This window comes from Petaurus breviceps, unplaced genomic scaffold (genome assembly GCF_028583685.1).
Source record: "Petaurus breviceps papuanus isolate PSGF00001 unplaced genomic scaffold, PetGlider_PUasm1.0 90683, whole genome shotgun sequence".
Classification (NCBI taxonomy): Eukaryota; Metazoa; Chordata; class Mammalia; order Diprotodontia; family Petauridae; genus Petaurus; species Petaurus breviceps.
In genome coordinates, this window is record NW_027187308.1 from 6937188 (window position 1) to 6954690 (window position 17503).

A 17503-nucleotide genomic window follows, 5' to 3' on the forward strand; every position below is an offset into this window, starting at 1 on the left:
TAATTGGGCCACCTTAGGTAGGTGTCCTATTTTTTTCAAAGATATCTATTTGTTTCATTGATTTTGTTATTGCTTACAGTTTCCAATAAAGTATTTATTTTTAAAAATACACAGGATAATAGATTTAACATTGAAAGGATCCTTAGAGGCTAGTGTATCAGCAATGCCATATTCACAATGCCTATGGAGATTACAGATATGCTGATATAATTATCCATCACAAAATACATCATGCTTGCCATATGGGGGAAAAAAACTAGAAAATTTATTAAGATACCAAAAGACTGAGCCCCAAAACCAGAAAGTGAAAGCCATCAGAGTAGTTATGACATTGGCACAGGTAGATAAAGTAGAAAGCACCCACATTTTCAAGCCTTTAAAACAGAACAGGCTACCTCAGGCAAAGGTCCTCCTCTCCCCACTCACAGCAACCACCCAGTGTCCGGGAAGTGCGCTCCCAGCAGCTCCGGCTCCTGACAGTCCTCAGCAGGAGTCCTTAGCAGAAATTCTGGCTAACTCAAAAAGGGCTTCGTGCTGCCGCCAGCCACCGCCAGCCACCGCAGGAACTCTAGTTTGGCTTCCGCTTCCTCTTGCTCCGCCCCTTCCTGCTACGTCAGCAAGTCCAAAGTCCAATGGGGTATGGAAGATCTTTAAATCCCATAACCCTTACAGCTAGTGAATCCAGGTTCACAATTTCCCTTTAGCAATACATTTTAGTTCTCAATACCAATACATTCTTTTTTTTTTTTTTTAAGCAATTGGGGTTAAGTAACTTGCTCAAGGTTACACGGCCGGTTATTTCTGGGTGTGCTGCTAAGTATCTGAGCCCCGATTCGATCCCCAAGTCGTCCCAACACTGGAGCCGGTGCTCTTACTCGCTGAACCACCTCGCCACCCCTCAATACATTCTTAAAGACAATGAAAAGCTAGACGCTATCAAGCAAGCCTTTATGAACAAAGTTCTTGAAAATCTTAACCACAAAAATGTAAAGCATTGTTGATACTCTCAACAATGTTTCTGAATAATCAGACTAAGAGTTCTCACTGACTAAATACACTGTCTTATATATTTTTTTCTTTTCTTTACATTGAAAACATAAACCTGTCCCAGGATGACTTTCTCCCTGATTATGATATTACAGATAAGGAGAAAAAAATGTTGGCAAGATTGTATTTGCTGTTATATTTCCAGCAAGGCTACATGAGGGAAAATAATTAAACTTTTAAAAAAATTTTTACCCTTCTGAAAATATCACAGTATTTTTATAATTCAATATAATTCCCTTTTCTCTTGAAAGTGTTTGAGTAAAGATGGATTCTTTTCACTACTTCACTTTTCAAAGGAGATGGCAGCAGAATGTTGTCCTTGCTTGGCCAGGAGCCAAGAATCAGAGCCCAGGATTGGAACTGTCATTGTGTAGGTGAAGGTGAGTTCACCAACCAGGTCCCTCTCAGGGAAATGGGTTTGAAGTCCTCTTCGACCTGGATCTGACTTCCCCACTACTTTCACCCATGGAGATTTCTCTTTATTCTGTTCTATGCCTCTGTACCACTATAATGTTAATGGAATATGAAGATCTTTCTCATCCATTAATGAGCCTGTGTGATCATATGTGTCCCCTTTTCCCTTGGAACAGGAGCTGTGAGGTCTAAAGGTGCACAGGTATTTCAATCATGGATGTCTTGCTGCTTTCACAGCTGTGATCCATCCTGAATCACATAGAGCCCATTGGGGGAGGGACTTGCCTAAGGAGGAGCTTGATTAGGGGGAGGCTTGCTTGTAGGACGGCTTTTACACCTTTTGGTACTAAGCTAATTAGTCACAAGGGTTGTGATACTTTCTGGCTCTGATCCTATTAGTTGAAAACTACAATGGGAGGTTGGTATTTTACTTTGGGGGTTTGCTTATGAGAAGGACCTTTTAATTCCCTGGACAGGACTCTGAGTAGTCATTTATTAAGAGCCCCTACTACCACCACCACCACTCAAAAGTTTGTATTCTACTGGTCTAGTGATATATGTAGGTGGTTGTATTACTTTGTTCAGACAGTAGGAGCCCTGTTGAATCTCTATGCTAATTTCTCTTCTTGTATTTTCTACTTATCTGTAATTAAAGTGAGATTGCGGACCCCTTTAAAAGTTGTCTTTTCTTTAGCAATGGAGGGTGCTACAGGCTATCCTGGGTGGTTGCTACTACAACCACCTGAGAAAACAACTTCTTATCCATTTCTTACTGCTGCTGATTGCTCAAGTAGATGGGAAACGTTATTAATACCAAGTTCCCTGTTTAAGCACCTGAGGTGACCCCAATCCTGGTTTCTTTTAGGGACTAGCTTTGAAGGCCTTATCATGCTGAAAATACTGTTACATTGGGAGGCAGCACTTATTTGAGAAAAACCAATTCCTTAATCCTTCATAACTATGGAGTTCTCAAACACAAAGCTTCCCCTAGCCATAGAATTACAGGGCCTCTATTATCTTAGCTTACAGGACTTATCTCTATTATCTATATCTTACAGGATACCTATTCTGATCCAAAGTCATTGCACCTTCAGAGTGTCTTCCGGTTGTTTGTGATCCTTCACCTTTGAATAAAGCAAAAGGATTTACTTCTATTATTAGTTCAATCAGGCATCTGGGCTGCAGCTAAGACTGAATGACTTGGGTTATGACTTATGGCACTAAAGTTTGACGTTTTTTAAAAAAAAATTATTTATTTTTAGTTTTCAACATTCACTTTTATAAGATTTTGAGTCCTAAACTTTCACCCCTCCCTCTCCTATCTTCTCTCCAAAATAGCATACCATCTGATATAGGCTATAAATGTATGATCACATTAAACCTATTTCTACACTAGTTATGTTGTGAAAGAAGAATCAAAACAAAAGGGAAAAACCGTGAGAAAGAAAAAACAAAAAACAACAAGAAAAAAGAGAAAATAGTATGCTTTGATCTGTATTCAGACTCCATAATTCTTTCTTTGGATATGGATAGCATTTTCCATCATTAATCTTTTGGGATTGTCATAGATCATTGAATTGCTGAGAAGAGCTAAGTCTAACAAAGCTGGTCATCACGCAGTGTTGCTGTTACTGTGTACAGTGTTCTCCTGATTCTGCTCACTTCACTCAGCATCAGTTCATGCAAATCTTCTCAGGTCTTTCTGAAGTCCTCCTACTTACCATTTCTTATGGAACAATAGTATTCCATTACATTCATATACCACAACTTGGTCAGCCATTCCCCAACTGATGGGGCATCCCCTCACCTTCCAGTTCTTGCCCACCACAAAAAAAGCTGCTATAAACATTTTTGTACATATGGGTCCTTGTTATGATCTCTTTGGGATACAGACCTAGTAGTGGTATTGCTAGATCAAAGGGTATGCACAGTTTTATAGTGCTTTTGTATAGTTCCAAATTGTTCTCCAGAATGGTTGGATCAGTTCACAACTTTACCAGCAATGCTTTAGTGTTCTAATTTTCCTACATCTTCTCCAACATTTATCATTTTCCTATTTTGTCAGGTTAGCCAATCTGATAGGTGTGATGTGGTACCTCAGAGTTGTTTTAATTTGCATTTCTCTAATTAATAGTGATATAGAGCATTTTTTCATATGACTATAGATAGCTTTAATTTCTTCATCAGAAAACTGCCTGTTCATATCCTTTGACTATTTATCAATTGGGAAATGACTTGTATTCTTTTAAATTTGACTCTGTTCTCTATATATTTTAGAAATGAGGCCTTTATCAGAGACACTGGCTGTAAAAATTGTTTCCCAGCTTTCTGCTTCCTTTCTAATCTTGGTTGCATTGGTGTTATTTGTGCAAAACCTTTTTAATTTAATATAATCATAATTATTCATTTTGCATTTTACAATGTTCTTTATCTCGTTTGGTGAAAAATTCTTCCCTTCTCCTTGGCACCAAAGTTTTTTGTTTCTTGGTTTTTAAATAAGTTTCAGTGACATCTTTTGTTTTTATATCACAATTATTTCTGGAAATGCTCTCTTTCCTCCTTTCTCCAAATTGAACCTTAACTTATAATGAAGAAAAACAGTTGAACAAAACACTCAATACAATGACCTGTTTTGAAAATGTATTTAACATTCTTTCCAGGTCACCAGATATAAAAAGTACTGACAAAACTTGGAATATTTCAACATTGTAGAAATAATAGCTCTCAATACCTACTCTGCGGAATAATTCATCAAAATATTCATCTCTGAGCTGGCACTCTTAGGGGTATAGGAGTGCTACCCATTTCTGCTTACACTATACCCTGACTCCAATTTCCATAGCATGAGCATTTTACTAATCTTAGTCCAAGTGTCTCCAGTTTCCTTTACTTGCCAAAAATTCCTAGTTACAGTTTTGAACTTGTGAGCCTGAGCTACCACATATTTATCAATCCAAGTACCTGATCTGATTTCTCTGCAATGTCTGCCCTCAGCAATACGGTATTGAGGGTACAAGTTGATGTCATTGCCCCAGAACAGCTTTACTCTTAACCACATTCTATCTTACTCTGTCATCCCTTTCCATTGCATCCTGTGACCACCCCTACCTGTAGCACCAATGCAATATTCATAGTGCCCACGATCACTATAAATATACCGGCATGGTACTCAATTGCAAAATATAACAGACTCTCAATATATAGGACAGAAGCAAAAACATTTATTCAGACACCAGAAAACCAAATCCCATTAACAAAGAAGTTAATAAGCCATAACAGCACAAAGAGCCACAGCATCCTTTGGCCTTCCCACAAACCAATATTTTTACTCACAAGCCTCCCTGGAACACATGCTCTCCTCTTCCCAGTCTATCTAGCTCTGACTCCCAGCTTCCTGTGGGCTCTGCTCCACCCTTCAGCAAACTCCTCTCACCACAGGCTCCATGTGTCTACATTCAGCCTCTTAGGGGGCAGAGTTTATTTTCAAAGCAGGGAAGGTCTTTGAATTCCTTTATGCTTATTAAGGGGTAGGGAAGATCTTCAAATTCCCATTACCATTATACTACCCCACCCCCATAATTAACTAACTTTCCTTCATCCTATACCTCATCTTCTCATATGTTCTACATTGTTAGGTCTACAACAGCCTGACTCCCTCTGGAAAACACTGTATTTCAGTACTGATTGCTCCTGTCTCTCCTCATTCACTGGGTCATGAAGAAGAGGAATCAGCCACAACTTGTGCCCCATTGCTACTGTAAGAGCCTCCTCTTTGACTGTAACTCAGTGGCCTTTCTTCCTTTAAGTCTCACATCCTTCTGTGAGATCATTCAGAACAGAGCTTTCTTGCTCTTATCTACTAGGTCACTCACCCTCTTCTTTCAAGAAGATTTATATTTGTCTTGAAATCTTTATCTCCAATACCACCCCTGACCTTATACTTGGACATTTCAGTATCTACTTACTCTGATGTCTCCTAGAGAGATTAAGAAACTGAGACCATTGTGCAATGACCGACTTTGATAGACTTAGCCTTTCTCAGGGATCCTCTCTCAGTCTCTTTTATCTCTTCCACTCCTAGAACTTGATATCTTCCCTCCACTTTAAACTCTCATAGGGATGGTTTTAGGGGCAAGCCTGACATAGATACCCTGTTATTCAGGTTTGATGATGGAACAATAGGATACACTCATAGGTTGTCAAATAGCTAACAAAAGGGTTTTATTTGCCAATAGAATAAAAAGGGGAGCTAGGCGGCTCAGCAAGGTATGGTGACAAGGGTGGTCTCTGAGAATCCACCAAGTTGGAGACTGAGAAATCCATGTGGGTGGACAAGTTTCCTTGCATTTACTTATTTGCATTTGTGGTGTATTCCCAATCTCTGCCTTCCCAGGAGGGAGAAATGTTTCTTTTTTCACTTTGAATCCACAGCATTCAAATAGTCTCTTTAAGACAGTAAGTGATCAATACATGTCTGTTGTATTACAATGAATTGGGCTGAATTGATGATAGGTACAGTTATGGAAAAGGAGGATCTTAGGGATAAGAGGGATCTTCAAGGACATCAATTCCAACACCATTTTACAGATGAAAAGAGAGGCCCCTTTAATGAGGCTATGGGTTTTGCCTAAGGTCACTGGACTAATTAACTTTGGAGTTTGGAGAAGAATTCAGTTCTCTCAATTCCCAATCCAGAATTCTTTCAAACGTATATTATGTTTACATTTGTTTACATTTTCACAGACTTTCAATAAGTCACTTTGGATATTTATTCCCTACTCCCTCCCCCAACTCTTTTGTCACCAGAAGTGTGGAGTGGGAACAAGCCACCTTTTTTCTAAGCTCTTGTCAAATTCAAAATGAAAAATTCAATGTAATACAGATAAAATGTGTGGAGATCTTTTTAAAAATCATCATCTACTGGAGCATCCACAGAGACCATTTTGTGTTCTGATTGAAAATGTCTTAGGATAGGAAGCCTCATATATGTCAAAAAACAACCTGGGGGGTGGCTAGGTGGTACAGTGAATAGAGCACCAACCCTGGAGTCAGGAGGACCTGAGTTCAAATCCAGCCTCAGACACAATACAAAACTAGCTGTGTGACCTTGGGCAAGTCACTTAACCGCAATCGCCCTGCCCAATCCCCCTCCAAAAAGCAAAAAACAAAACCAAAAAGCAAAAAACCAACAAAGTGTGACTTAACTCTTCCATTATTCATTCCAGTAATCCTTCTTTTAGTTCCTCCTTATGAAATCCATAATTAAACAAGACATTCTGTAAAAGCACTTTAGCACTATACTTAATGAACAAGATGGAAAGAATTCAATGAATTATTTGTTCCAGAGGCCTGAAAGCCTTAATATGTTGTACTATACTATATTGCAGGTTAGATTAAAGTTCAACAGAGGATAAATGTTACTCTTCCACGTGTCCTAGGTATATACTAGAAAAAAAAACCTTATAGATAAGAATTGGACTATAGCTCCCAGTGATATATGAGTTAGATATACCCTTTGTTTTGGAAAAGAAAGTAAATTTTGTGATAAGCAATGGAATTTCCAGAAATGTGGCCCAATGACTATGGGAAAATTACAAGGGGTCTTTCTTTTTTAAGGAAAAATTACCTGAACATTTGTCTGTCCCTCCTGAAAACTATATTTTGCTTCTCATCGCTGCCTCCCTTAATCAGCTCTCCTTTTTATCACCCCAACTTTTTCTTAACCCCTGCCCTTCCTATTTCCATTTTGGATAAGAGAGATTTGTATGCTTATATGTGTGTATATAAAAATATAAATATATTTTATATATTTATATGCATACATTATTGAAGCATTTAATAATATAACATAATAATATGGTGTGCTTATATGAATATAATCATATAATGATATATGTATTAATATATTTTATATATTTATGTTAATATATGTACACACTATATATATGTTTATATGTGTGTATATATATATATTATATAATATACATTTCTCCTTCTTTGAGAATGCCAATGAGACTGATGTTCAAGCATTGGTTGCCATCCCATTTTCCCCTTCATTGTAAAATGTATTTTTATTATTTTGTATTTATTATTATGTATTTTTCCTTGTGTACCTTTTTTATGTGAGAAAACTTTCTACTTCTTCCTTCCCCCTTCTTCTGGGGTATCTCTCTTTCTCACCCTTTAATTTTTTTTAGATCATCCTAACATAATCAACTATATACCTGGGATTTCTATCTATGTAGACTACTTCTAACTGCTCTAATAATGATAAAGTTCTTTGGAATTACATGAATCATCTTCCCATATGTAAATAGTTTAACTTATTAAGTCTCTTGTGATTTTTCTTCTATGTTTCCCTGTTTATGCTTCTCTTGAGTTTTGTGTTTGAATGTCAAATTTTCAATTTTCTTCTAATCTTTTCATCAGGGATGCTTGAAAGTCTTTAAGTGTCCATTTTTCCTCCTGAAGGATTATATTCAGTTTTTCTGGGTAAGTTATTCTTGGTTGTAACTCCAACTCCTTTTCCTTCTAGAATATTATATTCCCAGCTCTCCACTCCATTTAATGTGGAAGTTGCTAAATCTTGTGTGATCCTTACTGTGACTCCATAATATTTGAATGGTTTCTTTGAAGCTACTTCCTTCCTTGACATGGGAGTTCTGGAATTTGATTATAATATTCTTGGGAGTTTTCTAGGATCTCTTTCTGGAGGTGATTGGTGGATTCCTTCAATTTCTATTTTACCCTCAGGACCTAAGATATTGGAATGTTTTCTTTGGTAATTTTTTTTTAAATAGAGCTGTTGTTGTTGAAACATACCTCTGTCTGTACTTTGAAGCAAGGCTTTTTGAGATATTTATTATCTGAATGTAGAAAAGGGGTTTAGGTTCACATTGAATGCAGTAAACATTATGAACATTGGATACAGTAGAATAGTTTTTAGGTTTTGCTTGAATGTTAGTGGATGTGGAAAATTTAAAGTCATTGTTCTAATGAAATATGAGTGCTGCTGACTTGTGAAACCAGAAAAATACAATTTTTTAATTTAAAAAATGTGATATCTAGGATCTTTCTTTGATTATAGCCTTCAGGTGGTCCAATAATTCTTAAATTATCTCTTCTTGATTTATTTTTCAGGTCAGTCAATTTTCCTATTTCACTTTTTCTTTTATTTTTTCACTCTTTTGACTTTGTTATATTGTTTCTTGATGTCTAATGGAGTCATTAGCTTCCACTTGCTGTATTGTAGGGGGCAGCTAGGTAGAACAGTGGATAGAGTGTCAGACCTGAAGTCAGGAAGACTCATCTTCATGAATTCAAATCAGGCCTCAGAACTTACAAGCTGTATAACCTTGGGCAAGTCACTTACCCCTGTTTGCCTCAGTTCTATATCTGTAAAATGATCTGGAGAAGGAAATGCAAACCACTCCATTATCCCTGCCAAGAAAATCCTAATTTGGTTCATGGAGAATCAGACACGACTGAACAATAACTACCCTATTCTAATTTCTATAGAATTATTTTCTTCAGTGAGATTTGTACCTCTTTTTCCATTTGACTGATTCTGATTTTTAGGAAGTTCTTTTATTCAGTGAATTATTGTGCCTCTTTTAAATTAGGCTAATTCTGTTTTTAAGCATTATTTTCTTGAGCATTTTTGTGCCTGTTTTACCAAGCTGTTAATTTTCTTTTCATAATTTTCTTGTATCACTTTCATTTATCTTCCCAATTTTTCCTCTACCTCTGTTACCTCCTTTTTTAAACTCTTCCAGGAATTATTGCTGACCTTAGGTCCAATTAGAATTTTTCTTTGAGATTTTGGTTGTAGCCCTTTTCACATTGTTGTCTTCCTCTGATTCTGTGTCTTGATCTTCCCTGCCACCCCAGTAACTTTGTATTATTGAGTCCTTTTTTATTGTTTTCTCGATTCCCCAATCTATTTCTTGACTTTGAATTTTATGTTAAAGTGTCACCTAGGAGTGGGGAGGTACTGTCCCAAACTTCAGGGTTTTTCATGCTGTTGTTTTTAGAGCTAGTTCTGGGACTTTGCAAGTTTTTGATGGTTCCAAGGTGGTATGATCCCGGGAGAGGTACGGTCCCTGCTTCCTATAACTGCTCTCATATTCTGAGTTCTGGTCTTTACCTAGGAAGGGTCCCTGTTCCCCTATAGCTGTTTAGTACTAGTGTTCATCTTGGCCATGGAATTTTGTCCAAGTTCCCTGTTCTCATTGAAATGCAAATTCTAGTCCTCCTCTCTACCTTGGAACTCTGACTAGGGCCTCTGCTTTCTTGTGATTGACCACAAGCACTCCTCTCTACCCTGGAACTGTGACCCAGAGCTGCACCCAGTACAAACAAAAGGTCCCTTGTCATTTTTTTCTGACCAGTTATCTAGTCCCCTTATCATCCCTGGGCGGAGAGCTCCCAAAGCTACTCTTGCTGCCACTGTTACAGCCACCTCCAAGGTTCACCGGTGTGCTGTTGGTGCTGCATGTGCTCTGAGACAGCCTCTGCATCACAGTCCTCTTCTGACAAGCTCCTAGGTTTTCTTGTTTTTGTTGTTTGGTTGTTTTTCAGTCACGTCTAACTCTTCGTGACTATTTGCAGTTTTCTTGGCAAAGATACTGGAGTGGTTTGTCATTTCCTACTCCAGATCATTTTACAGATGAAGAAACCAAGGCAAACAGGGGTAAGTGATTTGCCCAGGGTAACACAGCTAGCAAGTGTCTGAGGTCAGATTTGAATTCAGGTCTTCCTGACTGCAGGTCTAACACTATCTGCTGTACCACACAGCTGTCCTAAGTTTTCTTAGGCTAGAAAAATGTCCCATTTTGACCTTTCGTTGGCTCTGCCACTCCAAAATTTTATTTGAAGCATTATTGTAAAATTGTCTAGAGGGGAATGTTGGGAGAGTTCAGTTGGGTTGTTGTCTCTAATCTGAGATCTTCACTTTTACAATTCTTAAAGAAATCTATTTGGGAGTGGCTAGGTGGCACAGTGCACCAGCCCTGGAGTCAGGAGGACCTGAGTTCAAATCCAGCCTCAGACACTTAACACAAAAAACTAGCCATGTGACATTGGGCAAGTCACTTAACCCCAATTGCCCTCCAAAATGCAAAAAATAAAATAAAAAAAAGAAATCCATTTGATCTAAGACAACAGGGTTGAAGTAACCATACAAAGCTATAGGTATCTCTTATTCAAAGAAAACAAATAATTTTTATAACTGTGGATTAAACCATCTGCTTTACTATGTCTTTACACAGTTCATTATATTTTATTTCTCCTTTAGCACATACTCATTAAATTTGATGCCGCAAATCATGCCTTGTCTGAGTCAGTTTCACATGAGAATATATATTGAACATAGCCATTTAAACATCCTGATATCAGACAAAAAAAAAAAGCAAAAATAAAACTAAATAAAAGAGATAATCAGGGAAGCTACATTTTGCTAAAAGATCCCATAGACAATGAAGTAATATAAAAAAAAAACATATACCATATTTCTCTGATAGAAGCCTCATTTCTCAGATGTATAAGGAAGTGATTCAAATTTATAAAAATAAAAGCCACTCTCCAATTGATATATGGTCAAGGGATATAAATAGGCAGTTTTAAGAAGGCAAAATTAAAGTTATCTATAGTCATATGAAAAATGCTCTAAATCACTATTGATTGGAGAAATGCAAATTAAAGCATTTCTGAGATACCACCTCACACCTATCAGAAATGATAAGTGCTGGAAAGGATGAGGGAAAATAGGTATACTAGTGAACTGCTGGTGAAGTTGTGACCTGTCCAACCATTCTGTAGAACAGTTTGGAACTATGCCCAGAGGGACATAAAACTCTGCATACCTTTTGACCCAGTAATACCATTACTAGGTCTGTATCCCAAAGAGATCAGTTGGAAATCAATTGACAGACATTTATTGAGAACCAGACCCTTTGTACCTCCTTTAGGGATACAAAGACAAAAATTAAATAAGTCCTCCCCTCAAGGAGCTTAAATTTTATTGATAGATAGAACTCTTACATATATGTAATTGTGGGTTAGTTGAGGAAATATATCAAGTCCTATCCCACTCAAAGTAAGTGATAAGATGCCTTGATACCTTAAGAATGTGAAAACAAGTTTCAATCAACACTTTAGATTAATTGAGAAATGTCCTTAATGAACATACTGACAGAAAAAGTATTTGGATTGACTGAAGAAAAAGTTCATTGTACCCTGTAAGTCATCTATAAAAAAGAAATCTGGTACAGAATCCAAGTGGTCATGAGCATCTGGAGGAAATTTGCATTTTTTTTGCTTTTTGGAGGGCAATTGGGGTTAAGTGACTTGCCCAAGGTCACACAGCTAAGTAAGTCAAGTGTCTGAGGCTACATTTGAACTCAGGTCCTCCTGACTCGAGGGACGGTGCTTTATTCACTGCGCCACCTAGCCTCCCCTGAAATCCGCATTTTATTGAATGAGAGTGGTCATTTGGAGGGAGGATTCTGACAGAAACTGAGTAACATTCTTCTTCATTAGTCTCCTAGAATCATGGTTGATCATTATGTTGCTCAGAGTTTGTGTATTTCAAAGTTGTGCATTTTTATAATATTGTTGCCAGTTCTCTTGGTTCTACTTAGTTTACTCAAATACAACATTATTTTTAAATTTCCTGATTTTTTTTCTCAACTGCACATATAACATTTTGCCTTTTTATTTCTAAGAATTGAGATTTTTCTTCCTAAAGTGTGAGTGGAGAGGAAGAAAAGGAAGAACATACCAAAAGAAAGTAACTTCATAGCATAGCATCCAACAGTGTAATGAATGGTTAGATGCATGGCAGATCCTATTTTTAACAGTTGACCTCATTTAAAGTCTGTTCTCTAAATTTTAGCAAACTCTGCAGAGCTCATGGTACATTCCTTAAAACTAAACAAAAAGCACAGTATCTATGTTCAACAAAAAGAACAAAATAACCATTGGGCCCTGGGACTCTGAACTCATGCATATGAACAAAATTTAGTTCTAAAGGAGTCTGGGCCTCTAGAGAGAGGAGCAAGGCTCTTCCATCTCATTGTCTCTGACTCTAAATAACTCCACCCTGGAATCCTAGTGAAGATTATTTAAATCTTTGGTTTGGCTCATATCTAGGATCTTCTCAAAAAAGGAGAAGGACAGAAAGTACCTTGTACAATGTAAATGGATATAAGATGACTATTTTTTTTTATATTCAAAAGAAATGCTAAATACAAAAGACTCAAAAGAAAAACTTTTTTAAAAAAAGTAATCATCTATAATTACTTTTATACAGTAGTCTCCCAGGAGACTGAGAGAAACATCAAAACAAGAAACAATTTGCAAGACTGCTGAAAAGTTATCTTATATTTCATTGCATCATCCAATTTCCTCCATATCCATGTCATCTGTCAAGCTATGGAAGCGGTTGGACTCCTTCTGTTGTCAGTCATCTTTTCTAAGAAGTGTTAGAGTTGAAAATGGTGGAATTGAGGCAACCCAGCTCAATTGTCTCAACATTTACCTCTAAACAACTTTGAAATAACATCTCAAACCAAATTTTGGAGTGGTAGAGCCAATAAAAGTTGATTTTGTTTGAATGATCTCAAAAAAAAAGGTGAAAAAGAGAGATGCATTGGAAGAAGGGGGAAGGGAGAGACAGAATAGAGTAAATTATTTCACACAAAAAGACATATTTGTGGAAGAGCTTTTACAGTAGAGGGGAAAATAGGGGCAGGGGTAGCAGTTCTTAAACCTCACTCTCATCAGAATTGGTTCAAAGAGAGAAGAATATATTTACACACTCAGTTATGTATAGAAATGTAACTCCCACAGTGAAATGGGAAAAGAGAGGGCGATAAGAGAAAGGGGAGGGGGAAGATAAAAGGAAGGACAGATTAAGGGAAACAGTGATCAGAAGCAAAATAGACTTTTGAGGAGGGACAGGATAAAGAGAGAAGAAGAAACAGAAGATAATGGGATAGAGGGAAATATACAATAAGTAATCATAGCTGTGAAAGGGAATAGAATGAGCTCACCTAAAAACTGGAAGCAGATAGCAGAGTGGCTTAGAAACCAGAATCCAACAATATGTTGTTTACAAGAGGCACACTCGAAACAGAAAGACACACAGAGAGTTAAAAGAGCTGGAGCAGAATCTAATATGCTTCAACCAAACTAAAAAAGGCAAGGGTAGCAATTATGATTTCAGACAAAGCATAAGCGAAAATAGACAATTAAAAGGGATAATAAAGGAAACTACAGTTTGCTAAAAGGTACCACAGACAATGAAATAATACCAAAAAATTTTATGGTAAGTTTCTCTAATAAAGGCCTCAACTCCCAAATATATACTGAGTATAGAACTGAGTCAAATTTATAAAAATAAGAGCCTTTCTCTGACTGATAAATGTCAAAGAATATAAACAGGCTGTTTCCAGAAAAAGAAATCAAATTACTTGTTGTCATATAAAAATATTCTAGATCACAATAGACTGGAAAAATATGAATTAAAACATCTCCGAGGTACCACCTCACACCTATCAAAAATGACAAATGCTGGAGGGGATGAGGGAAAAATAGGCATACTAACTGCTGATGGAGTTGTGAACTGGTCCAACCATTTTGGAAAACAATTTGGCACTAGGTTCAAAGGATTATAAAACTGTTCATACCTTTTGACCTTGGAATACCACTACTAGGTCTATATCCCAAAGAAATAAGAGGAAAAAAAAGGATCTAGGGATGCAAAAAAATTTATAGGGTCTCTTTTTGTTATTAGAATGAGAAAGTGAGGGGATGCTCATCAATTGGTGAATGGCTGAACACATCATGGTATATGATTGTGATAGAGAGTACTAATGAGCTGTGGGGAAATGACATAGGGAGTGGTTTCAGAAAAACATTGCAGGCCTGTATCAACTTATATAAAGTGATCTGAGATGAACTGGGAGGTCATTGTGCACAGTAACAGTAGTGTCGTAATGAAGACCAGCTGTAAAAGACTTGGGCTCCTCTGATCACTATGATTCAAGACAATTCCAAAGGACTCATGATGAAAAAATGAGATCCATTTCCAAAGAGGGAACTGATGAACTCTGAATACAAATTGAAGTATAATTTTTTCATTTGCTTTATTTTTCTTGCTTTTTAAAAAAATATGGCTAATTACAGAAATATGTTTTGCATGATTTCACATGTGTAAGTGATATCATATTGCTTGCCTTCTTAGTAGTGGGCTAGGGGGCACGGGGAAGGGAGAGAATTGGAATTCAAATTTTTTCTTTAATGTTTAAAAATAAATAATGTGTATTAAAAAAAGTATTGGAGTTGCAGAACACTTCTCTTTCAAGACAACTTCTAATAAGGGACTGAGGATCTCTAGACCTCTTTTTCTCACAAAGTTGCCTCCAAGACTGTTACTTGTTCATCTATACTCAAGAAAGAAACAAAACAGAAATGGCAGCCCCAGACCTAGACTTGGGCTGTCCAATGCTGGTGACTGCCATCCATACTGTCAGAATTGGGGAATGGAACCAGCTTTCTCCCCCGCAACCTCACCAGGAAGAAGTTGAAATGAATTCTAATTCACTTTAGCAGATGGAAAGGAGGGGAGGGGGTGTTAGAGAGTGCTATTGCTACTTTTTAAGGTTCATTGAGTTGTCTGGCCCTTCTGGCTTACTGGTCAATCCACTCTAACTGCTCTACTCTACCCCTGGCCTTCTTTCCCTGGAGTTTATGTTGCACCTTCAGTACCTTCTTCTGATTGGTCAGTTCCTCCCAGAACTTCCATTTTAAGGAAAATGCCCAGGCCAACTCTAGACTCTACCTCTAACTCTTCAAACTTTCCATGCAAGTGTTGCCTTCCCCCATTCAAATAAAAGCTCTTTGAAGGTAAGTACTATATTTTTTTCTGTTTGAGTTTGTATGTCAAGAGCTTAGAAAAATGATTAGAACATAGTAAATGTTTAATAATGCTTGCCTTGAGTTGTTGATTTTAATGCAAACTCTCTCCTTCAGCTGTCATGTGGGGAACTAAGAGATCACATTTTCTTGTCTCATTTGCTATATCATCTCAAAGTACAAGCCCTTCAATGTTGAGCCACAAATTTCTTTGGAAGTGGGCAGGGCTACTTTCCATAGAATGTACGCTAGCCAGAGCAAAGCAGGGAATACTACTGTTTATCTCCATCTGTCTTTATATATGTATCAAGATGTGGCCTTAGAGAGAGATAAAATATTATGTGAGTTTTTTGATATCATAAAAAAAAATCCATGGGGCCCTGGGGCAACATAGTCACAAGAAGTATTATACCCATAAGGACTTGTCATTGGCATGGCATACTGATTCTATCTTGGTTCTTTTGTCTGAAGTTCAGTAGTCTACATGCATAGGTATCCTTCCATTCTTTTGGGGTGATTCACATAGACTATTGGACTCTGTGATGATGCCATAACTAATAGATTCTTGAGATTATCTCTCAGATCATCCTCACAGGCAAAAGCAGAAAAAGGAAACTAGGTGAACCAGTGGATAGAGTGCTGGACTTAGCATCTAGAACACCTGAGCTCAAATCTGGCTTTGGAAACCCATTAACTGTGTGATTCTGGGAAAGTCTCTCTCTCGGCCTCCGTTTCTTCATCTTTTAAATGGGGTACAATAGCACCTACCTTGCAGAGTTGTTATAAGGAACAAATGAAATGTGATATGCTTTGCAAATTTTAAATCATTATAGGCATTCTAATTATTATTATTACAAAGGATTTTTCCTAGATTGGTTCCAGAATAATAGGATGTTGATGAGTTGGATCTTATGATCTATGTCTCAAGCACATCCCATATCTCGCTCGTGCAAGTGAAAATATACTTGTCTTCTTGCCAAGCTTCTGCCTAAATAATGTCTTCCATTTGACTATTGTTGGGGAAATCACCAAAGTCAAATTTCTTTGAATCAACCTCTGAAGATGAAAAGCTAAAATTCTTATGACATTCTCTGTCACCACTTTATTTTATTCATCTGTATGCTTTTGCACAAACAATATGGATGGTCAAAGTGTCCAGATATTTAGTGCCAGTTTGTTGCTTGTAGTATTTAACTAGTATCCTTAATAGAACAGAAATAATTTCAATTAGAATTCCATCTCACTGATATGCATTTGGTCAGGACACACTAAGGTTAGGGTTTCTATTACCATGTTGATATAAGCAATTTCTTCAGAAAATTCCATAGTGACTTCAGTGTTTGCCTGACCAAGATGGAAGTTGTGAAACAGAAATTTAGAGTGAAGACTGTATATACTGTACCTAATCAAAATAATGGAAGATGAGCCCCAGCAGCAATGCTTTTGGCTTAATGAAATCCTCCCACAATAGAGACTTCTGCAGTACAGATACAACACCAAAAAGCCAAATCCATCATAACAACAAAGAAATCTATACACAATAACCACACGGGGGGAACCACCACCCCTAAACCTTCCCTCCTGCAAGGATTTTCCCACAAACAAACACTCATAGCTCACTGCCTGCTTTCTCTCTCTCTCCCTCAGCTCTAATTACTCTGACCAACTTCCTCTGGGCTCTGCTCTACCCTTTCAACAAGCTCCTCCCACCATAGACTCATGTGATTCAGGCTTCCATGTGACTCAGGCAGGTTACACGGGTCTATTAATGTGTGTTACATGTAATTCTATGAGTACTCATGTAGTCATTACTCATTTATTGAAGTTACAAGAATCTGTTAATGATGCATATTTGCTCATGACTGTGTCTGTGAATATGTTGTTACTTTGCCTTTGTTATTTATTGGACCTACCAGTTATTATTGCTGCCTGACTGTGGTTCTAACTTCACAGACTTCAATACTTTGCCTCAACTTATAGTCATACCCTGGAACCTCCAGTCATCCCTGTTACCTTCGCACTCTGGGATAAGCCTGTTATAATGAGTCCCGTTCTCTCATTGAAGAATTGCTCCTAAGCCCTCCATTTTTGAAAGGGGTTCCAGGCCAGTCAATCTTCATTCTCC

General features: G+C 37.4%; 1 protein-coding gene across 1 annotated transcript in view; it reads right to left on the bottom strand.

Annotated features, from left to right (window-relative positions):
* Nucleotides 1–1330: 1330 nt before the first annotated feature.
* The window catches only part of ADGRG7 (adhesion G protein-coupled receptor G7), a 92757-nt gene continuing 76584 nt past the window's right edge, over nucleotides 1331–17503 (bottom strand). Inside the window, exons 17-18 of the mRNA XM_069065378.1 lie at nucleotides 2518–2585; nucleotides 1331–1552 (exon numbers count right to left, since the gene is read on the bottom strand). Of these exons, the coding sequence (XP_068921479.1) occupies nucleotides 1331–1552; nucleotides 2518–2585 (290 nt within the window). The remainder of the gene's footprint in view (nucleotides 1553–2517; nucleotides 2586–17503) is intronic.